This window comes from Dermacentor albipictus, chromosome 1 (assembly GCF_038994185.2).
Source record: "Dermacentor albipictus isolate Rhodes 1998 colony chromosome 1, USDA_Dalb.pri_finalv2, whole genome shotgun sequence".
In the NCBI taxonomy this organism is placed as follows: Eukaryota; Metazoa; Arthropoda; class Arachnida; order Ixodida; family Ixodidae; genus Dermacentor; species Dermacentor albipictus.
In genome coordinates, this window is record NC_091821.1 from 350,452,243 (window position 1) to 350,479,239 (window position 26,997).

The 26,997-nt window shown below is 45.6% G+C and overlaps 2 protein-coding genes across 4 annotated transcripts in view; both read left to right on the forward strand.

Annotated features, from left to right (window-relative positions):
- Positions 1-11,760, forward strand: part of LOC135909644 (uncharacterized) — a 34,007-nt gene extending 22,247 nt beyond the window's left edge. The window contains exons 2-3 of the mRNA XM_065441668.2: positions 2,928-3,010; positions 6,150-11,760. Coding sequence (XP_065297740.2) covers positions 2,928-3,010; positions 6,150-9,982 — 3,916 coding nt within the window. The 3' untranslated portion in view covers positions 9,983-11,760. The remainder of the gene's footprint in view (positions 1-2,927; positions 3,011-6,149) is intronic.
- A 634-nt stretch (positions 11,761-12,394) lies between these two features.
- Positions 12,395-26,997, forward strand: part of LOC135909642 (sodium-dependent proline transporter-like) — a 29,993-nt gene continuing 15,390 nt past the window's right edge. For all 3 annotated transcript variants that reach the window (XM_065441662.2, XM_065441660.2, XM_065441664.2), the window contains exons 1-6: positions 12,395-12,523; positions 14,733-14,852; positions 17,098-17,229; positions 19,878-20,053; positions 24,821-25,011; positions 26,576-26,708. In XM_065441662.2, the coding sequence (XP_065297734.2) occupies positions 14,735-14,852; positions 17,098-17,229; positions 19,878-20,053; positions 24,821-25,011; positions 26,576-26,708 (750 nt within the window). In that variant the 5' untranslated portion in view covers positions 12,395-12,523; positions 14,733-14,734. The remainder of the gene's footprint in view (positions 12,524-14,732; positions 14,853-17,097; positions 17,230-19,877; positions 20,054-24,820; positions 25,012-26,575; positions 26,709-26,997) is intronic.

Here is a 26,997-nt window from a genome sequence, read left to right on the forward strand (position 1 = left end):
GAATGTCTTTGAGGCCAACTTGGGTAACTAGGTATGTGCCACTGGGGAAGCGCCGCTCTACAATGACGAAAAAGATTCCTTAAGTATATCCGACGTTGAGCGGAATTGAACCCACGTCACAAGGGTTCCTCAAGAACATCAACCCGATGCTTTAGTGAGCTGCGCCATAAATGCACTGTGTATGTGCCACTCTTCAAGGAACCTTTCGCCAACTCGGGTCACTAAATATGTGCCACTGAGCGTGCGGTGAGCGAAGGAACAAGGCTAAGCGTTCGCAGACACCGCTGCGCCAAGCTTCTCGTCTCGGAGGCCAGGTGCGGACTTCTCAGAAGCGCGATTAGATGGCATCGCGTGACCAAAAGGTAGCGCGAGAGAGGATCCCGGCTGCCGCGTGACGTTTTCCCAAGCGTTCGTGTGCACCGGCGCGCCATGCATTTGGGCATGCCACGCGCAGACTTCGAGGCGGCGGCGCTAGATGGCGCCGAGTGTTCTTAGAGAAGCGCAAAAGAGGAATCCGCGGCTGCATGCAGTAAGCGCTTCGTACATAACTCGTTTCGATGGGGCCAATACGTTGTGTCGCTATATTGCTTTAATGCTGAATATTAAACGAATTCATAATGAGTTTATATTGAATATTCACAATGAATGAATGTTGATTTCGTTAAAGAAACAGCCCATTTGGATGTTTAATATAAAATGCTTGTAAAGATTCCCTACTCTCCTGGGAGGCCCAGACACGGCAGAAATATATTACAATAAGTGAGGACCACTTTAATGCTGACGAGCACCGAAATCTTTAAGTGTGTACGTTGCTTATCTTCGAAGTTCTTACAAATACTCTAACGAAACAGCTTCACTGGAAATGCGTTGTGATTCTGCATGGTCGCATAAGTTTTCTGTCATTTTTTGAAAAGCGAAGCTTGGCGAAACTGTCTTTGCCTACCTTCCTAGGTTTGTCGTGGCTGCTGCTCATGCTGCTGAGTCAGTCGGTATCTCGGTGGATATATTTGTGAAATATCACATATGTGCAAAATACCCAAAGAAAGTATCTAGGATAAGTTACTAAATAGTAGGGGAAAATTTTACTCATCAGAGTACTTGCACCCTCATTGAAAAAGCATCTTGGTTAGTGTTACTTTCAAGACAAGTTCAAAATATGAAAGACATTGCACAAATGAGACAAACCGTCATTGAAGCGATTTAGTTTGTCAAACAAATCAAAGGGTGAATGGCTGAAAGCTTTTGTTCGCCCAGTGAAAGGAGCTGCTTTTGGAAATTTGCGTTGACAGCACGGCCTTCTTTTCAAACATATTGCCGCCGACGTTAAAAAGTACTCTATGGTGGAAATGTATTGAACGTTGTCTTAAAAATAGTACAATTTACTAATAAAATTTATTTAACTCACAGTGCTGAATACTCCATCGCAAAAGTATTTTTGTAGTACCGAAATAGAAGTAAAAGTATTTAAAATACAGCAATTTAATAGGGTACTCAAGATGTGTAAAAGTATGTAATATACTATACAAATGTTGTTGAGCGCCGATACAAGTACGAGCAAACCGGATTTATACATGTAGGGTGTCTCATATGACTTGAACCAAACTTTAAAAACATGAAAGTGCAACTTAGCTGGAACGACCCAAGGTAATGTTGTTTACAGTTGCTTAGACATACTCATATTATTCTTGCAATAATTCTAATTAGATAATTAGCCTTAAATAATTAATGAACTTGTCAATTATTGTAATTAGGTGAAAAGTGTCAAAGAGAAAATTGTAGAGCAACATTATCGAGAAACCCTCGATACAGCTTTCTGTTGCTCAATACGTACAATATAAAGGGGTTTTCCGAGCGTGAAAGAAGCCCACGAATCGCGAATACCCGCAAACTTGCGGCGTGACTGGCCGCTTGAGGCACTTTGTACATACATACATACATACATACATACATACATACATACATACATACATACATACATACATACATACATACATACATACATACATACATACATACATACATACATACATACATACATACATACATACATACATACATACATACATACATACACATACATACATACATACATACATACATACATACATACATACATACATACATACATACATACATACATACATACATACATACATACATACATACATACATACATACATACATACATACATACATACATACATACATACATACATACATACATACACATACATACATACATACATACATACATACATACATACATACATACATACATACATACATACATACATACATACATACATACATACATACATACATACATACATACATACATACATACATACATACATACATACATACATACATACCGACAATGCCGATCGGCATTGGCACAATATGCGTACGTACATAAATTAATGTATGAGAAAACAGTCTTGATTACTGAAACTTTAACCGCAAACGTAAGGCGAGGGATGCAAGGTAAGTAGCAAGCGTTTCCATATTCTCGCAGCTCCTGCGGTAACTGCTGAATTGTGCTAAATGAACTATTTAGAAAAGTTCCACGTTAGCTTCGTAGCAACCAATGGCGGTTCACGCACTGCTATTCTGCTAATTAACGCAAGGTTAGTGCGGGGTTCTTGCATTCGTCATTGCCTTCCCAATGTACCTGTGGTACGAAATCACTGTCCGCTTATCCAGCTTCCCAGTAATCACCATTTTATCAACATGAAGGCCGCCAGAACGATATGGAGGCCTGCACATTACGAGAAAGCCAGCTTGGCGCTTTTCTAAAAGTTCGCTCAGATATGTTCGTAAATATGGGTGCGTATCTTGCCTCGCTGTGAATAATGTACATAGGAGACGACGATCGGGATGGTATCTGTTATTAAATCATTGCTATCCTTTTTTTTTCTTCCACGCAGGAAACACCGCTGTCGTTCTGCCTCAACCGGCTCCTTCGCTAACGATGCACAGGAGAGTCTGCAACAAAGAGCACGCACAAGCTGTAAGTCCTCTATAGTAGACGTCTACGAGCTGTGTGTACTAAAGAGATGAGTTCGTTGCAGTGCATTGTTAGAGGAACAGCTTTTTGTCTTAGTGCCAAGTAATATAGGGAGCTAGCTGCCTGCGGCATGTTGGTTCGAACAGACAGATGTTGTTAAATGACATTAGAAAGGCGTTATGTGACCTCCAGGAGTGTCACAAAATTTAAAAAAAAACATGTTAAGAAGTAAGCACTTCTATAGAAGTATTCTCAAATGTTGCGCGATTTGCCGTAGCAGCCAATATGTCGGCAATTTCTGACAGGCGAATTTTATGCGCTACTAAAAAAGCATGCATTTCTCGTGATCTAAGTATTGTTACGCTGCGCTAGGCCAAGAGGCAACAGCCCGCGCTAGCATCTAATCGTCGTCGTCGTCTTCACACTGCTGGCCTTTCGTGATCGCACATATTGCGCCGTAGCACTACCCCCGGCTGCAAAAGCGCCGTCCCGGAGCGACTAAAGATCGGACTCGGAAGCAGTGTAGTAGGCCTTGAGCCTACTGACGTGTACGACATCACTAGATGCCACAGGAGAGGACGAGGTTGAGCCCACAGGAGCAATTTCGTAAGTCACAGGCGTCACCTGGCGCAGCACGCGGTAGGGCCCTGTGTATCGCGAAAGAAGTTTCTCTGAAAGTCCGACGTGACGAGAGGGCGACCACAGGAGCACGAGCGCACCAGGTGAAAACTGTACGTCACGATGGCGGGCGTTGTACTGACACTGCTGAGTGGTCTGTGAGGCCGTAAGTCGAGCACGGGCAAGCTGGCGTGCATGGTCGGCGAGGGCGATGGCGTCGCGCGCATACTCGCTTGTTGAGACCGCAGCAGGAGGAAGTGCCGTGTCTAGGGGCAAGGTAGGTTCGCGACCGTACAGGAGATAAAAGGGAGAAAATCCGGCGGTGTCGTGCCGGGAAGAATTGTACGCAAATGTTACGTAAGGAAGGGCAATGTCCCAGTCGTGGTGGTCCTTGGAAACGTACTTGGCCAGCATATCGGTAAGAGTACGGTTTAACCGCTCTGTCAGGCCATTGGTTTGAGGATGGTATGAAGTAGTCAGTTTGTGTTGAATGGAGCAGGAACGCACAATGTCAGCGATAACTTTCGAGAGGAAGTTTCGACCACGGTCAGTAAGCAGCTGTCGCGGGGCGCCATGAAGCAAGATAATGTCACGCAAGAGAAAGTCCGCGACGTCAGTGGCGCAGCTGGTAGGGAGAGCCCGAGTGATAGCGTATCGGGTGGCGTAATCAGTCGCGACGGCTACCCATTTGTTCCCAGAGGATGACGTGGGAAAGGGACCGAGCAGGTCTAATCCAACACGAAAGAACGGTTCCACAGGGACGGTGATCGGCTGGAGATGACCGGCAGGTAGCACCTGAGGTGTCTTCCGACGCTGGCAGGGATCACAGGCAGCAACATAGCGTCGAACGGAGCGAGCGAGACCAGGCCAATAGAAGCGGCGGCGGACGCGGTCGTACGTGCGGGTTACCCCAAGATGTCCTGCAGTGGGTGCGTCATGCATCTCAAAGAGCACAGCCTGTCGTAGATGTTTTGGCACGACAAGAAGAAGATCAGGGCCATCAGGGAGGAAGCTCCTTCGGTACAGAATGCCGCCCTGGAGGACATATCGGCGAACGGATGCGTCGGTAGGTGTAGAGCGCAGACGCTCGATGAGTACTCGCAGCGATAGGTCTCGGTACTGCTCATCGGCGATGTTAGCGAAGGCAGACACAGAGAAAATGCCGTCGGCGGTACTACTGTCGGCGTCGTCAGGCTCGTCTACCGGGTAGCGAGACAGGCAGTCAGCGTCCTTGTGTAGTCGGCCAGATTTATAGGTGACAGAGAACGAATATTCTTGGAGGCGTAAGGCCCAGCGACCAAGTCTTCCTGAAGGGTCTTTCAATGAGCATAACCAACAAAGCGCGTGATGGTCTGTGACAACGGAAAAGGATCGGCCATATAAGTATGGGCGGAATTTCGCAACCGCCCAAACTAGGGCCAGACACTCACGCTCAGTGATGGAATAGTTGCGCTCCGCGGGTGAGAGGAGCCTGCTGGCGTAAGCGATAACACGGTCGTGGCCACGCTGGCGTTGTGCTAGTACTGCTCCAATTCCGTGACCGCTGGCATCAGTACGGACTTCGGTAGGCGCAGAAGGATCGAAATGGGCCAGAACGGGAGGCGTTGTGAGAATGTCGATTAGATGAGAGAATGCAGAGGCCTCGTTATCGCCCCACTGGAAAGGAGAGTCTTTTTTCAAAAGGTCGGTTAGGGGTCGTGCTATGGCGGCGAAATTCCTCACGAAACGGCGGAAGTATGAGTAAAGGCCGATGAAGCTGCGCACATCCTTGACACACGTCGGAACAGGGAAGTGCGTAACAGCATGGATCTTGCCTGGGTCCGGTTGCACTCCGTTCGCGTCAACGAGATGTCCAAGGACGGTAATCTGGCGACGGCCGAATTGGCACTTCGATGCGTTGAGTTGCAGACCGGCTCGCCGAAAAACGTCCAGGACTGCTGAGAGGCGCTCGAGGTGCGTAGCGAACGTTGGGGAGAATACGATAACGTCGTCCAAGTAGCACAAGCACGTGGACCATTTGAAACCGTGAAGAAGGGAGTCCATCATGCGTTCAAAAGTGGTAGGAGCGTTACATAGGCCGAACGGCATCACCTTGAATTGATAAAGACCGTCGGGTGTCACAAAGGCACATATTGTGCCGTAGCAGTATTAAAGGTTTCGGTTCATGTTTATACGGCGTGTTCGCTGATTGATGGTGGGAGTACGCTGAAGCAAAAAAGCAAGTAATAAAAGCATGAACGGCACCAGTTAACGTTACAGATAACTCTTGCTTTGCTATTAAACGCGGCCTTGGCGAAGCATAGCAGAGTGTGGTTGTAGGCCAGTTGGTAATTCATGATGTTGGGAAGTTACCGCAAGGAACACACGAGACTTGAACAAAGGGACAACACGAACACATGTGCTGTCCCTTTCTTCAAGTCTCGTGTGTTCCTTGCGGTTTCCCAACATATTGGCGAAGTGTGTGACTTGTTGTTTAGCCGTTTTGTTCACCGTGACTCCTTCTTCTGCACGTCGTCTTTTCCAGGTGAAAAAGAAGCCGGAAGGAGGCAGTGGGAAGTATCACCCGACACGGTACTCCAGATTTCGAAATCCTATCGCAGCATCGAGCGTCAAGATGACGCAAGCGAAACGACGACCGTCTCCGAACAGAGAATCTCAAAGCACGAGCGCGCATCCGAAAGCAAAGTCTTCCACGCAGACGCGATCGCGATGGGAGGAACGGGTCTCGGTCACGAAGGCAGAGCCCAGACTAACGGTGCAGTCGTGGACGGGCTCTCGTACCAACAGGCAGTTATGCACGAAGACGTTGCGGCCACCCACCTCGTCCAAGGTTCCGAATTTGAAGCTCATGAAGCGGAGGAGCGTATAAAAGTGGAGAACCGTCACTGCCATCACACCCACCATCACCACGACCACCACGACCACCACGACCTGCACAGCTTATCGGGGAGGGCGGATGGCGGCCAGGTTCAAGGCAGAGTATCGTCGCTGTACCGTCCAAGAACGTCGCTGAGGCTCGAGGGTCCGGGCGAATACATTACGACCAGTTCTGACTACTTCTCGACGATCGACCAGAACCTAGTCTCGAGAGCAGAACAGTACCGCTTGGAGCGGCAGGATGTTGCTGCTGCTACGGCTGCTCCTACTGCTGCAACTGCTGCCGCTAATACTGCCGCTAATACTGCCGCTAATACTGCCGCTAGTACTGCCGCCACTACTGCTGCTACTGCCAGATCCGGTTCGCGACACTATCCGCTGACTCGACCGCAGACCAGCTTGAGGACTGGCGGCAAGACACACTACTCTACCACTACTGGCGAAGATTTCAAGCACCGGGAACAAACTGAGTTGGTCACGAGGAGGCTGCGACCACGAAAGTTCGACGATCCATCTTACGACAGCTTGCACGCGGACGTCGAAACTGACGTCAAGAAGAGGCGCACCGAAATGGAAGCCGAGGACCAAGCGTCAGTGGATCTCGTCCAAGAGGAACGAGAAGGAAAAGCTATGCATGAAGCCGCTTATGGCCACCAGTTCCGAGAAGACACGGGAAGAGCAGCCACACAGGAAGTCTTTCACGGCCGCCAATTTAGAGGGGGAGAAGTAGTTTCGACGGAAGCGCGTGCATTGGGAGAAGCGCACCTCGAAGAACGTCACGATCATCGGGCAGCATCAACATATGAGGAAGCGCGTGACGAATTCGAGGCCCCTCATTATCAAGACGCGGAGAGATCGAGGCCAGTCGACCGGCCATTGACAATGGCGAACGCGGAGGCGTACTATCGTCCTGAAATGTCCATCCCGTTCTACCCCAAAGACAATCTCGCGGTGTCGTCGGGTCAGATGGATTTGCGCACGACAAACGAGCTAGAATTCTGCAAGAAAAAGATGGACCGAGTCAGGCCTGTCAAGCCCAAGTCCCTGTCGAAGTTGTTTGGCAGCAACGGAAGCTCGTCTGAAGGAGATCCCCAAGCGGCAGCCTCACGCCACCGCAAGGAGCACAGTGTTGGAAAAAGCTCGACAATGGATCAGAAGGACAGTGTGAAACAGTTACATGCAGCCGGGCTTAGCTCCAATTATGAAGACGCTAAGATGCACATGGGTGCTAACAATGTACTCATAAAGCGAAAGTCCAGGGGTCAAAGAAAAGCCCACTTTGAAGAAGATAGCGTAAAGTGGGAAGGTCCCGGCACATACTCAACCACGACGAAAGACTCGTACAAGAAGCCTGAAAGCACGCATGCAAAGGTCGCTCTGTGCAGGCGGCCTCAGAGTCACGACGTCTTCCACAGGTTTACGCAAACTGGAGATGAGTTACGAAGAATTAAGGGGAAGAAGAAAGACGCCGATGGAATTACCATGTTTGGTCGAAAGGATTCCGCAGAGCTGATTGCCGAAATACAGGGTCTTTTAGGTGAAAGCGAAAACAGGGGCGCTAAAAACAAAGCAATCAAACAAGACGCGTCTGCACGCAAAAGGGTTGGTGCGGTGTCGATGTCAAAAAAAGAACGCGCTGTGCAAGCAGTGCAAACAGACAGTTGCCAGGAATCGCGGCAAGGAGTGCACGAGCATCAAAGAGGGCAGGATAAGGTTAAAAGCGCTAAGAAGCATGGACATCAAAAAGCCCATTTTGCTGGACAGGAATCCATCATTGCGAATGGAGAAAGTACAGCGGCACTCAAGAAAATGAGCGCAGAAACTTCAGGGGAACAGCGCAAAACTGAAATGCGGGTCAGAGAAGTTAGCGCTGGACAGCAAGAATATCTTGAGTCTACTGCGACAGCGAAGAAGTTTGAGACCGTGCGTCAAGTACGAGCGAAGACAGAACACGACGTTCATAGGAGTGAAGAGGTCATTGTGGAAGGTAACGAAGCACAGGGCTACTTTGGTGAGGGTGCCTTGAGTTCTGAAGCTCAGCTGCAGGCCCAGAAAAGTGCCGATACGCCCGTAGCGTCTACGCCGCAGGCTTCGCGTGTCTGTCCGCATGTGAACAGTGCAAGCCGTGAGAGGCTTCGCTTCTCTACGACTACATCGGACAGCTTCAAAGATGTTAGCGAAAAGATACAGCCCGCAAAGCCTTTTTATCCTAAGCCAAATCTCGCGCCCGAAGGAAGCATGAGCTTTGAAACAGTCCACCACGGAGAGTTCACTCCCAAGACAGTCGCGGAAGTGCCGACGCCGGTCAGGCCTGTGTCGACGCTCAAGCTGAGCGATGACACCTCCTACGTGATCAGGAATGAAGACAAAATTGGCTACTCCAAGATGGCTCCTTTCGTTGGCGAAACAAGGTACTCCGTGAGAAAACCGGAGTCCACTCTAGTACTCGGACAGGATTCCGCAGACTACAAAACGACTTCGCAGCTCGAGTACAAGGAGCACGAGGCCCACGAACGGGAGGACATCTACAAGAAGGCTGTTAAGGTTAGGCGGGACAGACACAGGACGTACACGCGGGGGCAGCACGCCGTAGCTGCCGGGTCGACAACAGGCGGGGCACAGCAACAACGCCGTCGTACTTCCTCGGGCATCGAGGAAGTGACGACGACGTCCCGGGAAGCATTCAAGCCAGTGACAGTTGAGCGGCCCCAGCCGTATAGGCCGCAGAGCTGCCTCAAGGTGCGGAGCGCGGAAGACTCTTACGCCGAAATCTCGACGACGATGAGAGACACGTTTAGGCGCGTCACGCCCACGGCAAGAGTCAAACCCATCAAGCGCGAGGCATCTCTGAAGAAGCTCGGCGACGACACCGACTACACACCCCGAAAGACGACTACCGGTGAGGCCTACAGCGAAGTCAAGATGCCGCCGAAACCCGTGCCTTATCGCCCCACGGACAACTTGAAGGTGACCGGAGGGATGACGTTCTCGACTACGACTCAGGAATCGTACGCCTCGCGGTCGAGCCTGCAGCGCAACGCTACCGAGTTCGTCGAACGCGCCAAGCCGATCAAGAGAGACGCAGTTGCCAAGGACATCATCTTTCCGGTTGACTCTTCGGGCACACTCGTCCAAGGAGGCGCGGACTACTGCTCGATTTGCAAGGCTGAAGAGTCGGCGGGTGTGCTGCGGTCTCTCGAGAACACGAGTTCCTACGCGCGCATCAGCAAAGCACCGCGCGAGAGACCACGAACGCACCAGAAAGTGGGAGGAGGCGCGTTCGAACACACGACCACGTCCATGGCTGAGTACCAGGACCCGAGGACTCAGTCATGGAAGCAGCGCCCCATGGCTACTGGACGCCTGGTGCGAACTGCGAGCGCCGAATGCCCGGCCGCGTTCCTGAACACGGACAGGTCGGAGTACGTCTTCAAGGAGGTCGTCGGCAGTCACAAGTTCTACCTTCCTGCTGTGCAGTGATGTGTGGGTCGGTGCCTGCTGGAGGAGAAGTTTTAAACTGCCCCCACCCCCCGTAACAATGTCTTTAAAAGTTGTCATCAGGGGGAATGATGCACCCGAGGTAAACGTTCAATGGCAAATGTACCAAACGACGTTGTGTTTACGGGTCGTGGCATTAAGACAAGTGCTTTGTGTGTTCTTCTCCCAGGCCCACATAGAAACTTACGCATGGAGAGCGCGCAGAGCTGGAACACCAAGATCATTTTCAGCGCGTGCTTGGCGCCAGCTTCGCACAAATTAGTAAACACGTGGGCTGACAGTGATCAGTAGATGATTTACTTAGACTGTGTTCGAACGGATTCTTTTGAAGTTTCTGTATGCGACAGACATAGCCATTCTTAGTTTCTGCGCTAAGCTGAGTAATTATTGGAACGACAAGCAGGGCCTTTCCTCGAGCGCAAATATAATATGCGCTGTGTGTGTTGGTTATTGCTCAATCAAAATCTGAGCATTCCTTAGAGTTTCAATACAACTCCAACGAACGTTGTCGTTTTCAGGCTACAAATGTTACTTACGAACAATTTTTGTTGGTGGCGAAAAAAAGAAAAGTAAAGACGACGAGAGTTTACACATTCCATTGAACTTGTCGTAAGGATATTGATGGATGCTTATTGCTCTCTCGTAAGATTTCTGAGAAAACAATTTATCATTTATGTTGTCGGTCTATCTTCATCACCATAGTGCGGTGACTTTTAGGCGGTTGTATCGTGGTCCCTATCACGATTACATGTGCTCGTAAGCCTCGTCTGATTTCTCACCATGAATGAAATCATGATGGAAGGCTTTTCTCCGTGAGTTCTCGAGGATGTATCAGCACTTCAGAACACACCTCGCTGTATTCCCCAAGTGCTCTAATCCTCCGGCCGCAGCTCATGTACAGCAGAGTCGAGCATAGTTTAAAACTTTACTCGCGTTTAAACGTTATACAGCCGATTTTGCAACATAAAATAATTAGGCAAGGCGAATAAAAGTTGAGCAACTGGGAGTTTCTGGCAGGGAACTATTGGTTCCTTTGGTACTTTGTTACGAATTACTTTGATCGAATTGACAACGCACAAGGTAATAATAAGAACAAATAACAGTGTTAACTTTACGGCAAGCTACAAGTGGTGTGTAATGAACGGCCGAAAGTGTTTACCCAGGATTTGGTATCTACTGAAAGAACGAGAAGAAATTTTACAAGCAGTTGCATGCACATTGCTTGAATAACGCGCGCTAACTTTCCAATAACTGCTGCTTCGTGCTATTATTCGTTCTCGCTTCACTCTTTACATGCATATTTAGTGTCGTTTTAGCAAAAATTACACCAGCAAAAGGTAATGGGCGAATAAAATCTGCTTTTCATGATGTCTATAGTTAAAATTGGCTTTCTTTTTGTTCGTACCACTGGTGGTGTCTATATATTTACATGTGTTACATGTGTCACATGTGTCACGGGTAACCAACAGCGACCGCACAATGGAAGAAGCGTCAGCCTGGGGTCAACGTTCCGACAAGAGGACTTTCCAGGCTGATGCGTCTCTTGTTCGATCGACGACTACAGATCACTTCATGCCTCCATCTTCCTGGGAGCCCATTGTCACAAGCGTTACATGTGTGAAGGTCCATCGGTCATGGTATTGAACAATCTGAAAGCCGTCAATGATTTCAAGCAAAGCTCGTTGCTGAGCCTGCTTCCACTTATGTATAATCATTACGATGTAGTAATGAACGCAAGAATGGTGAAAATAAAACAAGCGTTTACACAAAATCCGTTTCGTTTTACCGCTTGCCACTAGAGCGGAGAGACTTCTTGGAGACGAGGTAAGGAGCGATAACCTGCCGGATGAGTGATTTGAGATTGATTTCTGACCTATTGACAATGGACCAGGCAACTGATAACCACTTCCTCGTACAGCAAAATTACACATCTGAACATAGCGAATACACCAAAAGTTGGTACATTACGAATTAAATTTTAAATGCTATCTGCGCAAGGCTATGATTAGCAGCTGGTATATCCCTGCCTCCATTTACTTTTCTCCGAAGTGTGCAGCAAGTGCCTTGGAGATCTCCGAGGAAATCTTGGGTTCCCCGTAGCAGTTTCCTATCAATTTTCTAAGTTCCCAACTTATTACGTTTGTTTATTTGCCGAATTTGGTTCGATTCGTAATCTGACTCGTACTTTAATTTTCAGTATTGCATACTCGCGAAGGTATGATTATTTTGATTCTGACCTACCTCTCCTCAACTAGGGGTTAATTTGCTGGCGTGTAATGTATTCTATTATCTTGGGCTGCCCAATTCTTGGCCCATGCCCTATTGTAGGTACGTGCCATGTTTTGAAGAGTCATCATTACTATTATTATCATCATCGTCATCATCATAGAAGAAGAAAAGGGGTCAGCCCATCGCCCACGTTCGGTGTCAGCCTTCTTGCTTGAAAGTAAGCGCTTCTCCTGTTCTTTCTTCTGCCGGACTGAAAAATTTCATCGCGACTTCCTAAAGGGATTCCTGCACAGGGTGAGTCGCTGTAGCACTGGTGGTGAAAACAAAGCGCTATTCGATGACCAAATGGTTTCGCCTAGCAAAGACTGCATACTCGGCGCTCCTGTTCGCTAAACCTCCCTTGCGTCAGTGCACCTCACGATTGGCCAGCGCACGGACGTCGCGAGTGAAGTGTGCCGACCTCTGGCCAGCGGCCACCGCGGCGACAATGGCCGGTCACACAAAACTGCGCTTGTACACAAGAGAGAATGTGTGATTCGGGGGCCTAAGTGTCGAAGCTGCGGGTTCGCTAGAGCGGCTCGTAAAAACAGACGACGGCCGATGGTCATAATGAACAATCCAGCCAACTACGAACTGTCACAAACGAAACGTGGATTCGGGCCCCGAGTACTGATGTCTTAGCACCCGTCTCGTGAATTTGTGCTCTTGTGCAGCTTCGGATGTGTTTTCAGAAGATCAACGCGATCACTGCCCAATATTGATTGTGATATACTTATATACATGAACGAGGAGAAGGGAAACGTAGGGGCTCGGTGTTTGTTGATCACCACCATTACAAAGCCAGCAGGCAATGAAGCCAAGGAAAGCATAGGGGTGATTAGCTGTGCTTGAATGGTTCAAATTGTAGCGTAGAAAGTAATGAAGAAAAGGGGAAATGGAAGTGAGTGAAAAGATAACTATGTAAAGGGTGTACCATCTAACTTTAGCCAGACTTTTAAAATACGCAAATGCCACGTAGCTGGTCAGAACAAAGGTAATGTTGTTTGCCACCGCTTGCAGATACTCAAAGTATTTTTTCATTCCTCCTAATTAGGTAATTAGTCCTAACAAATTAATCAACTTCCCAAACATTATATTTAGATGAAAAGTGTCAGTGAGAAAATTGTAGAGTGACATGAAAAACTCCAGGTACAGTTTTCTGTTGCTCAATACGGGCTACATAAAAAAGTTTTCTTCCGAGCGTGAAAGAAGCCCGCAAATGCACGCAATATTGCCGCGCGACTGGCCGCTCGATATATATATATAGTGTGTGTGAGAGAGGTTCAAGAAAGAAAAAAAATACGAATGTTATGGCATATCTAGCTTTTTTCCTGGCGTTTCGGCAGGAGGACCGGCCTTCGTCGGATTGAATACAAGTGTAGTCACGTTACGGTTTTATATTGAGATACTAGACACGTATCACTTTTTCCCACACGACATGGGCATAATCAAGCCCTAATAAAAAAAAAATGGAGAACCAGTACACAGTGAAAAAGTGTAAAAACAGCCGGGCAGTTCTAGAAAACACGGAAACAGAAGATGGGGAAACAGATGGGGGCGGTCTTCCTAGTCTTCGTGGTTCATTACTACGATCACTCCTCCTTTATCGGCTGTTTTGATAACGGCATATTGGCGTGAGCTTAACTGATCCAAGGCGTTGGTTTCATTTCGAGATAGGTTGTGACGGAAGGGCGCATGCACTCTATGGGTGTTAAGAATATCCCTCTGAACCGCTCGGATATATACATCTAAGCATTTGTCTCGCTGTGCCGGGGGAGTCCAATGCTTTTGAGACGGAACTATACTACGAGCACCGTTTTCCCATGATCGTCCATGAAAGGCTTCCCGTAATCTCAAATTTCGCGCGAAATTATCAAAGTGTTTGAATAGCTGGAATTTGCTAAAACCACAAGTCGCTGGGCAAAAGCTTGATCATTTTAAATGTACAGTAATTTACACTAACCAAAAAGACACGTTCGAAAAGTTTATGATATTGCTATACGACGGTGACGCCATTATATATATATATATATATATATATATATATATATATATATATATATATATATATATATATATATATATATATATATATATATATACACTAAACTTCCTGTTCTATAATAAATGGAATCACACATAACGTAAATAGATTACTCTCGCGTACTTAGTCCCCCCCCCCTCCCAGTGTAGCACTCTAAGTAAAAAGAACCCTTTTTACGCTACCTCACGCAGTAACACGCAACATCGTGCGCAAATCGGGATCCACCCCATTTTTCGATCCTAATCGTTATGCAGCCGAAGCTTGCGCTGACGTAACAATCATGTAGCACAACCGTGCCTGCTGCGGTGTTACTCGCCGTTTGGCACGCATGCCATCGACGTGGTCGATTGTGTTTGCGGGCAATGCACCCCCGCGTTCCGCCCAAACGCTGCACTCATTTGAATACCCGCCCGGACGCAGCCATGGAGGAACGAGACCAGTGGGGAAGCAAGTGCACTTTCCTCCTCTCCCTCATCGGAATGTCCGTCGGAATGGGAAACGTCTGGCGGTTCCCGTACGTCGTCTACGACAACGGCGGTGGTGAGCAACATTTCGAAAGCGCAGCCGACTGGAGTCGTGGAGCGTTTCTCCGGCGTAGTGGCAGGTAGCGCCACCAGCTCGGAAGCGTGTGCGCACGTCGCCCAATTGTTTCTTTGTTGTGTACGTGGCCTCCGAGATTGCGTCGGTGGTGCAATCTTGGAGGCCACGCTATGCGCCGTATGATGATGCTGCACCGCAGAGCATGATGAGGATGACACTGACTATCGGCAAGTGCAATGCAGGAAAACCACAGAGTAAGGGGAAACTCTATAGTTCGGGTATTTACGTTCTGTCGCTCAGAGTGAGTGACGATCCGACGAGAAAACGGACGCCGTCAAAGAGCAAAACAATGTACGCGTGATTCGGTGCTCTGAGGTCATCCTGGCCGCTTTGTTCGGGAATTAGCATGACATAAGACCCAAACCCCATGAGAGTGATCTTGTGCGCGACGGCGATGAGCAACGGAACGGGCCGTCGCTAGGTCCCTTGTCGCTCGATCTAGAATTCGTCGCTCATCGTCCGAAAGTACTACGAGCGACTAGCCAATAGCGTGAAGCTGGAACTGGATGTACATCAGTCAAGTACTACCGATTGTCGCACGTACCGAGCACACGACTAAATTTTGACACGTACGTGCAAGTACAAGGACCTACTGCAAGACCTTCAGAAACATTTTGTGCGGCTCTTTATAGTAAAACACGTCAACTTAAAATCATAAAGCACGCGTCACGTCAGTTTCGGCGCGTATTTGCTGCCCTCATGCCGGCAACACCGCGGAGACGTCGCTTGATGTCGTCGCTCCCGTGGGGTTCGACTTGTACGTGAAGAGCGGACGCGACAGCTGTCTCCGTCGCATCGCTTGTCGCCGTCGTGTGCAGTATAGCTTGCATGGCGTTTATACTTAAGCACCGTGAGATGCTGCGTCCGCGATGTCACGTGGAAAACTATATATCTGTACACATGCAAACTTACAGCACAAGCGCGGGCGATCAAGTTGAAATTTTGCGTTTGCGTGTTTGTGGCACACTTCCGTGTGGGTCGTGTGTAGCCACAGCTTCAGCCCAGTATGAACAAAACTAGAAATATACAGAAAATGTTCATGGACGGGAAGGGGGCAAGCAGCAGTTACTCTCCCCACCAAAATTGGAAATGCGAAAGGAAAGCGCCACACTGGAGACGAACAACGGACGCCGAACAAATCGCACAGTGGCAGCGCAGTCTTTTTCCCCTATAGCAATGACGTGGTGAAAAAGTGTTCCCTTAAATTTCTTTAAATTCCCTTAAATAATTTCGCGTGGTAGATTTACAGTCACGACTTTCGTTTATTTATTTATTTATTTATTTATTTATTTATTTATTTATTTATTTATTTATTTATTTATTTATTTATTTATTTATAAGGCTAAACTAATACAAACAGACAGCTGCTTAAGCTGCAGCGGCATTCATTAACATGTGTAGCTTCTTGTGGTAGAAAAAAAATGAGAACCTTTCCACTGCATCAACAATGCTACGACATGGTACGAAACAAAAGGAAAACGTACACTGGGAGCAGACTATAAAGGTGCGCATTTATTGACATGCCTTGCCTTCTATACACAGGTAAAGAACAAGACTATAGCAGCATTAAAAAAAGAAAAGAAGGAAACGCACAAACACGGCAAAGCACTCGCGGCCTTTTCGTCATACACACATCTGAATACATCTTGTTATTTATCGGCATATAAAAGACAGGGCGTGTCAAGAAATACATGCAGCTGTCAGTCAGCGTCGTGACTATGTGCTCCTTATTGTTTCGTCACATGTGATGGCGCTGTTCTCATCTGATCATGAACCAACTACAGTCAAATCCTGGCTTTCTACTGCAGCCGTTTTCCTAAGTAACCCCTCTATTATTGTCAATTGTCCAGTTGCATTGGTTGTAGTGTTTGAACACGTTCCTGTTTCCGTTCATCCTCCTTGCCAGGCCAAAAATGGAAGAGGGGTGGCGAGGATGCATTTGGGCCTACGCGAATACAGTCCTCAGTGAAAGAAAACTGCCAGCTTACAGTTATTTTCATGCTCAGAAAGTGTAATTAGACAGCGGCCGTACAGAAGCAGTTCCTGCCTATATAGGTGGCCGTTAATCGCCTGACGATCGCCTGAAAGTGTAGGCTTCCTTTTCTCACCCTCAGACCACGTTACAGTCTACTCCACGAGACAGCGGCTCCGATCATTATTTGCTCCTTTCGTTTTTTGACGCCAGGGGCATTTATTATACCGTACATCACGCTCACGATGATCGCCGGAAGACCGATGTACCTGCTGGAGCTCATCCTTGGCCAATTCTCCGGATACGCACAGACAAAAGCCTTCGATGGATACCCGATAGCAAAAGGCAAGCTGCAAGAGCGTGTTCACGTGCCTGCAAATTCCTCATCCTTTATTTATTCCTTTCTTTCTTTCTTTCTTTCTTTCTTTCTTTCTTTCTTTCTTTCTTTCTTTCTTTCTTTCTTTCTTTCTTTCTTTCTTTCTTTCCTATTTTCTTATTCCGAAAGTTTTGAGAAACTCGCTCTTCGTAAAGGTATTAAATGGTACATGCAAGAACTGTGCCCATCTGCATATACAAAACGACAAAACGTGCAGTCGAAGTGAGCAGTATACTTATCATATACTACAGCCTTGCTTGTGGCGCCTTCTGTTGAAAGTAACGCTTTTTTTTTTTTTTGTCCGCGGAAGGCACTGCCCTCTTGAAGCGGATTCACAAAGCCTCATGTCATGCACGACCCATTCGTGTGAGAACGGCCATCAGCCAATCGCCGTAACAGGGTGGCAGCGGCATCTACCGCACTCCGATACAGGCGGAACGCAGAAATAGTCGCGCAAATGAGTTTTTCATTTGTGACAATGACAATCAATGCAGTTCCCAACTTTCCCATCCTGTATAGGGAGACGGATCCTGTGTCCCGTTGTATGATTTATATTCCTGTTACACCGACGTCTTCGAGCGTCAAATCTGTAACGACCATTGCTAGCATGGTCGAAACGCAAAACGTGAGAGTTATATTTAGGTCAAGGACGCTTGGCGATTGCTGTGTGGCAGTGTTCGTCGGTCTGCAGCATCGAGCTCAATATTCATCGACTCGCGCTGGCTCCAACGTTCCTGTGTTGTATATGACGACTTTCGCTGCGAAGGGGCAACTGCGGACAAAAAGCGCCAAAGGAAAATAATCATTATATCTGATATTGAATTCCTACTCTGTCGTCAGTGGAGCATGTTTTGGCCCTGAATTTGTCGAGAGGGAAAAAAACGCGCAAAATGTAAGTGATTGCGCAACGATGATAAAGAAGCCATTACACGTGACATACTGAGGCATTTACTCGCATAAATCTTAAACCGATCAGACTGTATATTCGGCCTAATAAAATGCTCGAGACGGATTTTGATGTATAAGGGTGCCTTAAGAGGCATCACATTAAAAGCGACGTTACCTCGCTATTTCTATATTAGCACTCTTTGACAAAGACGCAGCATTTGACATTTTTTCGGTGTGTTTTATTTATTGCCTTCAGAGGTGGTATCTATGCGTTTTAAATACATTTAAGGAGGTCAAAAAAATTGTTTCCCTATGAGTACAACCATTGTCCCATGTAGAACCAACAGTCGTCTGCTGAAATGAGTATACCTGGGCCCGTATTCACAGGAAGCTATATGGCGCTAGAATTGTTCTTAAGAGCATTTTCCAGCCAATTGGGATGCTGGGCTTGTTATTGGTGAGCCGTCCATCCCATCGCAAAGAGCGTTTATGAAGAATAAGCTTCGTTACAGCGCAACACAAGACACGGACAAAAGAAGGCATAAAACGACGACACGGCGCTGACTATCAACTGATATTTTATTGAGGATATGTGTAACATATATATAGGTGCCAGTTCATAACCGTGACATGCACGAGACACAGAGATACATCGAGGCAACTTTGACCAAGTGACGCATAATCAAAATTGACTTAGGTAACGCAGTTCCTTGTCATGAAGAGCGAGGGGCGGTTCGCTGATACATGCATTGTCACTAATTTTTATATTGTAAGACTCAGCGAACTGTCTCTTCAAGGGGTTTGGCCACTTCATCTCCCGGAGCATTGCAAGTCGTGCGGCTGTCGCCCCTATTTTAGAAGAACTACTTTAGAAGAGCCTTGTAAGCTTCTTTCTTTTTGATTCGATCACTGAACATTATGACAGTATAGATCACAAAATTTCGTGAAAAACTGTAGCGGCCGACGGTTTTGCTTTCGGCAGCTTCCAGTTTTCGATATCGGCCGTGACAGAGATTTCATTGCTGCAAGTGACCACAGCACTCGTAACAACTGCGTGCCTGCGCATTGATGCGCTCGTTTTGCTGTCGCCCACTCTCGACGAGTCAATGCGTGGTCACAAGGGCTGACAAAAAAAAAAACTAGAAGAATACTACTACGTCCCAACGCAAGCTTTCTATAATAATGCGCCCTGGTGTGTGCAATCTGAAGTCCCAGTCATGAGGCTCTCGCATGCAGAATAATCTGTGCAAGATTTCCGCGCTTAGTTTTTGCTCTCTCCTCTACGCTATATATATAGTAAACACGCTTTATAGAGCTGACATGGTGTTTTTGAGTTTTTAGAAATCCGTTCGTATCGGATAAACCTAAAATAAAGTCTAGCTTCCGCATCCATTATTATTGTATTCTCATAAATATTCTCATTAAAAAAATTCTTATCGCTCACGCATAATTCTTGCATGCGGAGGACATCAAGCTCGCGTGCCTTTCTTCCTTTTGTCCACACATTTTGAAGCATCATATTGTGCGTTTTACCTGTGAAGCTGATACTACGGGACCATGAAATCGTCTCGCTGTCTGGCAGACTAGATCTCATATCGTGCATTGTAAATATAATAATGTTAAGCACCGGCGCAGACCAGATCTTTGGTCAAAGCCGCGTCTCCTCTTAATCTTGAAGATGAAATGCTTGTATAGTCACAAAATGAATAGCTCAGTGGCACCGCCGCAGGCGTGGGTTGGGCCATGGTGTACGCCTCGGTGTCGCTGGCAGTCTTCAACAGCATGGTGCTGGCCTACGTCATCATTTTCCTCTACTACTCGCTGGGGGGCACGACGACGTTGCCGTGGACGCAGTGCGACCCGTCTTGGGCCGACGAACAGTGCTACGTCAAGGAGGAAGGCGTTGTGAGTGAATAACGAGGAATTTCGCTACAACGATTTTTTTTATTTGCTGTCCCCGTGGATACCATGTGAGAATATATTTCTTTCTTTTCTGTGTTTTTTTTTTGCTGTTTCTTGACGAAAAGGAGCGGATCCTTGTATCCTCGCTTTTTAGTAGGGAGCTACGTGACGTCTTTATGGCACATTCACTTCGGGCAACCTGTTTGGTCGACACTTCCCACAAACTGCGTCACACAGGAGCAACAACGATTGTGGATATTATTATTATTATTATTATTATTATTATTATTATTATTATTATTATTATTATTATTATTATTATTATTATTATTATTATTATTATTATTATTATTATTATTATTATTATTATTATTATTATTATTATTATTATTATTATTATTATTATTATTATAATAAGGACTTGAAATAATAATAAAATAATAATAATAATAAGGAAGACTTGAAAAAAATACTGCATGATCTGGCTGATAAAATTGATTTACCCGAATTTTCTGTTGATACTGACGTCGTTGCTGTCCACCGACTTTCTGGCAAAACAGACACTGTCCCTACAGTCTTGGTTCGTTTCTCAACGGTAAACATGAAAGAAAACTGGATGAGGGCTCGTGGAAAGCTTCGACAGCTCTGTGAATCCAAAGTACTTCCGAAGCTCTACTTTAATGACAATCTAACCAAGGCAAATCGGCATCTGTTCTGGCTTGCCCGGGCCGCAGGCAAGCTACACAAGTACAAGTTCGTGTGGGTGAGAGCAGGCAAAATCTTCGCTAAGAAGGACGAAGTCTCTCCACTCATTCGCATTACCAATGAAATGGATGTTGAAAAAATCCAATGAATATGTATCCGTCTGTTTTGCTTGATTTTCCGAGCTTTCGAGCTTTTAAGGACAGCTTCGGTCCGAATTCCGAATCAGACTTTACTTTGGTCAATATAAATATTCGCAGTCTACGTAAATACTGGGATGAGTTTAAACATATTGCAGAAGATGCCAGAAATTTTGTAGATGTATTTGTGCTAACCGAAATAAATATTCCCGAATCAAGCACACAATTTTTTGCCATAAAAGGTTATAGTGAAAAATTTATCACTCGTTTACACCGTCGAGGGGGTGGAATTGCAGTTTTTGTGAATGAAAAGTACACAGTATCATGCATTGATGTAGATCTGGCTCATGCTGAATGCCTGTGTTTAAATGTAAGCTTTCTTCAGACCACTCTTACTTTGTTAGCGATCTATCGGCCTCCTGCAAACAGCGTTAGTCGCTTTATAATAGAATTAGAGACTGTTTTGAAGCGTTTCAGTTATGAGGAGGTGTTTTGCCTCACCGGTGATTTAAATATTGACGTATTATGCCCAGGTAAAGCTCAAGTGTCAGACTATTTATCTGCCCTTTCTGCTTTTGGCCTCGAAAGCATGGTCACCACCTTCACACGTGAAGAAATTGTGAATGGCCGAATAACGCATTCTTGTTTAGACCACATCGCCGCACGGGCGCCTAATCATGATCTGCATTCATGCGTGATTACGCAACGCTTAGCAGACCACTATTTCACTGTCTGTCGTTTCAGCTTGAGGCGTCTTTTTAACACACCTCAACGTTGGAAAGTAAATAGCTCAGATCGGCGGACGCGCGTTATCGTTGTTGATCAACGCAAATTGGATGAAATGATTGGCAGGTTCGACTGGTCTTCACTGATTGTTTCCGGAGTGCCAGTGTTTATTTATGAACAATTCAGTTCGAAAATACGCAGCTTTCAAGAAGCCTGCACTCGAATTGTTCTAACTAAACAGAGAAGAAATCATAACTGGCTTACAGTGGATATAATGAATGCAATCGCCTACCGAGACTTGCTGTGGAAACGCCTTAAACGAACTCCTAACAATGCTGAGCTTCGCGCTAGCTACAGAAGCGCAAGGAATAAAGTCGTCGCCCTTATACGATGCGCAAAACGCCGCTACTTTCAACGTCAGTTTCAATTATCCGTTCGAAATCCGGCAAAGACGTGGTCACTGATAAACCACCTACGCGGGAAAGACACTAATAATTCAAAGCTAGCTGACACTTTCCCATGTGATCTTGCACAGACAGCCGCAATCTTTAATCAACATTTCGCGCGCGCTTCGGGAGCAACTTCAATGGTGCCAGCTGGCCGCTCTGGAAAAGAAAAAATCTTATCGGCTTCCGCGTTCTTACCAACGATAACACTCGACACACTCGCAAGAATAGTTGCTGGGTTTAGGCGACATAAGCCAGCTGGTATAGACGGTATATCGGCATCTTTGCTCCAACGAAACTTCAACGCACTATCGCGTATTCTTCTTGTCATACTTAATGGATTCCTAGAGACGGCTACAATGCCGGCGGAATTAAAAACGGCTATTGTATCTCCATTATTTAAAGGAGGAAAGAAAGGTATTGTGGACAGTTACCGACCTATTTCAATCTTGCCTATCATGTCACAAATAATAGAAAAATTTCTCTTAGAAACTATGACGTCATTTCTAGATAAGTTTTCAGTTATATCGAGTCGTCAGTTCGGCTTTGTCGCGGGACGGGGCACCATTGCTCTGCTCGAGGAATTTTCCGATGAATTGAACACAGCTTTAGAACAAAACATGTTTGCATGTGCGTTGTTTCTCGATACTTCTAAAGCCTTTGATACTGTGAACCACGAACTCCTGCTTGAAAAACTATACCTGCTCGGCTTCAGGGGTCCATTTTACCAATTCCTAAAAAGCTATTTGTCCGGCCGCTCACAGGTGATATCTTTAGACAACGAGTTATTCATAAATAACAAACTACCCTTGAAAGCTGGAGTGCCTCAGGGCTCTATATTGTCTCCTCTTCTTTTTAACATATTTATAAATGACTTTTCTTCAGCTGTTTCGAAGTGTATGATATTTCAATACGCAGATGACACTGTCCTTTTAACTAAACATATCTGTTACTCAAAAGCAATTGCATTACTTCAAGAGAGTGTGTACGACGCAGTGACCTGGTTTGCTAACAACTGTTTGTCAATAAACAAAGAAAAAACAAAACTGTTATGTTTTAGAAATCCACTTAAAGCAACGGTTACAAATTTACCCTTGTTTCTACACTGTCGTACTTGCCAATCGTGTCAGTGTGCCCCTGTAGAATATGTTAACTCCATTAAATACCTTGGTGTTTTCTTTGACAGTGACCTCTCATGGAATGATCACATGACGTATCTTTGCGGCAGGCTCAGAAGTGTTTCCTCGCTGCTTTTTAATATTAAATCCATTGTTCCGATGCCTGTAAAAATCACTATCATGCACGCCTTAGCATATAGTGTGTTACGTTATGGCATTACATTGTTCGGGTTTTGCTCATCTCGATGGCTTTGTCGAATTGACAGTATTCTAAAAAATATGTTGAAGTCCATTGTTTATAACTCTTCCTCGGCCGACAACGTGAACTTATTTATACATCTGGGTCTTCCGTCATTTCAAACTTTGTTCACTCAAACGGTTGTGGTGAGACATTTTTGGAACCCTGATTTCAAACAAGAATATGTTGCTCCCCGTGCACTGCGGAAAACATTGCGTTTTGTAGTACCGCACTGCAATACAAGATTTGGTAAGGCTAGTAGGTATGCTTATGTCCCAAGAATATTCAATGATCTTCCTGATCATATATTTACTGCAACTTCGAAACGAAACTTGAAAAAAATGTTAAAGGCACTGTAAGATATGTATAATACTGCATTTCTCTTTTCTTGTATTTCTTTTGTCACTGATTTCAGCTGATTTTCTGTTTCATTTTGTGTGATGAACTTCACGAGCTTGTCATTTCTGTACATGTTGCCATTTTGACTTTGTTTGCCGACATGCCGGGCCAAGTCACGCAAGCCACTTCGTTGGCTTTGACGGGCCTGCCTTCTGATGTACGATTATTGTAAGATGGCAACAATAAATATTATTATTATTATTATTATTATTATTATTATTATTATTATTATTATTATTATTATTATTATTATTATTATTATTATTATTATTGCTCAATTACCATGTCGTGATGCTTGTTTTTTTTTCCTTCATATGTACTAGCCAATTTCTTTTTAACGTGTACAGTTGAAATAAAAAACCGGTTCGCAAAAGTTGTTAGTCTCTAACTTTTTCGAAATTTCTTTTTAAGTGCAAACGACGTCATTATTGGTTTGGCGAATGCCGACCAAAACGATTTTCCCGTTCCCACGTATTTATATAGGGCATTGTGTGGTAAAGCATCCCCTTGAATGGATGCTATAAGCGACAGCATAAGTTAAGATGCGTTAAGATTCTCCGTGAGCCAGCAGGCTTTAAAGACGAAAGACGTGCGGCGACCCCTCTCCGAGGATCCCCGCACCAGTTCACCCTGACTTCACAAATTTTCTCAGCGTAACTGCGTACTGCTTACTTTGAGGGCGTTTCCTGCCTCAATATGGCCCAAATACGAAAAAGAAGTGACCTAGAAGTCTATGACGTCACATTAACGTGTCAGGGCTGAGGTTGTGGCACGAGATCGAAGAAATGGAAGATTGATTCATATTTTTTTCCGCTAATAATCGGTAATCAGTCTTCTTTCCGCCAAAAATAATGGTAAAATAATTTTAAACGACGGCTTTACTAGACTAAATTAATTGAGTGCTACACTAGAATTTTTCTTTAAGCCTGCGTTTAAACGAAAGGGCAGTGACCCTTTCTGCTCCTAACGGACCGCACATTCGTCTTCCCTCGGTCGGCCAGTTTTCCTGCAAGGCGGTGGAGCAGATGGCGCTGAACAAGTACAAACCCGAGTGGCTGTCCAAGTTGACGGCGCAGAGTTTGGCTCGCCTTCACGACGGAAACGACACCTCGAACGACACCGTCTTCGAGGGGAGGCGGTTCGCCAGCAACTGCATCAATGCCACTCAAATATCGTCGTACCATTTTTTCTAGTAAGAACCGCTCTTGCCTTGTTGTTTAGATTTGTTTACTTCTACTGTTATAGACGGCATAAATCAGTAACGAGTAGCCTAGCGACTTCTTTTTGTCTAACTTAATCTACAAGATTAGCGGTGTAGAGATCGATTGATCGATCGCTCAAGCAATCAAGCAATGAAACAAGTATATGATTAATTAATTAATTAATTTTTGTAATTCATACAACATCAGTGATGCAAAGAAAAATATAGAGGAGGAGGTCCCAAGGTTACAAATCGCAGGCGAGACCTCCTGAAATAATGCCATAACAAGTAATATATAGAATGGGTAATAAAGACTTCAATCAAGACGTTAACAATTACATAAACAGCATGAAACAATCTGAGTGGTTACCATGAAAATAATAATGAAACACAGAATTAAATAAGTTAATGAAACGCAGCAGTTATCCACTGAATAAAACAAATTTTGGTCTTACCTTAAATGCACGAATAGGCAATATTTCTATTTGCTTAAGAGAAAGTGGTCCATGCGAAGTTGTATAAGAGTGCAAACGAAGAGGTAAATGTGTGATTCTTGCGACGAAGCAATATATTCGCAACGACTGGCATCAGAGGTGCTTTTACATAATACAAGTAACTTTTTAATTAAATAACATTTATTAATGTACTTTCAAGTAGATTAAGTGATTAATTGATGAGTATTTAGCTTTCGAGGCGTGTCCTCTTAGAATACTTGAAAGCACCTCGAGCTTCATTATAGCTATCTCAACCTTGCAGCGAAATACACAAGTATTCGCCTGCTTCTTAGTCTCCCAGAAAATGTTCCTTAAGCACTGCGGGAGAACAGTGTGACTAACACAAAAGTCTAACCGGGCTATAACTACGAGGATGTGACATCCATGCGTGCGCAGTCATCGCATACTTATTGACGAATTTCTTTCTAGTCTTGCTTTCTATGGTAGATAAACGTCGAGTGATTTTTTCCAGTTTCTAGTTAGATTTCGCGATTTGCTATGGCCATCACTCTTGCTTGCCATTGTTGCCAGTGTCAGGAATGAACAACGCAACGAGAGGAACGACCGGCAGATGGTATCGCAGCTTTTATAACAAACCGACAAATCTTGCAACCTTATCATCACGTGCGCCCGTTAAACTGCATCCTTGATTGGAAGGCTCGCATTTCGGCCTCTCCATGTAAGACTATCCGTGTATTCTAACGCGCAAGCGCTTTCCATCTTCTCCTTTCTTTTCCATCATTTATTAATTTTATAGCCCTATTATTACTTCTCTTTTTTTTTCGTTGGCTTGCTGTCAGACGGTTTGCAGCATGACTGGCACACATGCAAATCACCGCAATACCGTTGTGGTGCGCCGAGGAGCTGGCCTCAAACCGCGTACTTTATTTTGCTAGCTGATGGCACAGCGAAAAAAAAATCAACTGTTTTTTTTTATTTGGATGCATACATAATGCTCGTGAGCCGTCCATTCTGCGGACATTTGTCTATGCATGCGAGTCGGGAAACGAGCCATCTTTGTTTTTGTTTTTTCTTATGTTTTCTGCACTGTTTCAACGCAGCAAGAAAGTGCTCGGGTTCAGCCCCCATAGCCGAGACCAAGGTTCGTACCAGGCCCATCTTCTGCTCGCCGTGGCCCTTGGCTGGTGCTGCGTGTTTGCCTGCGTCCACGATGGCATCAGGTCGCTGGGAAAGGTGAGCCGCCCGGCCTATACCCGATGCTCTAAGCCGGGAACATTGCTGTGTACAGTGGAGTAGGCAAGCTTTACATCCTATTACGACAGTTCATAGGGTATCCTATGATTCATCCACTTATATATATATATATATATATATATATATATATATATATATATATATATATATATCCTGGCCGCGCCAGGCCGCATTTCTAGTTGGGGCGAAATGCAAAAACGCCCGTGTATCGTACATCGGGTGCATGCTAAAACAACCCCAGGGGGTCGAAATTAATCGAGAGGTCTCC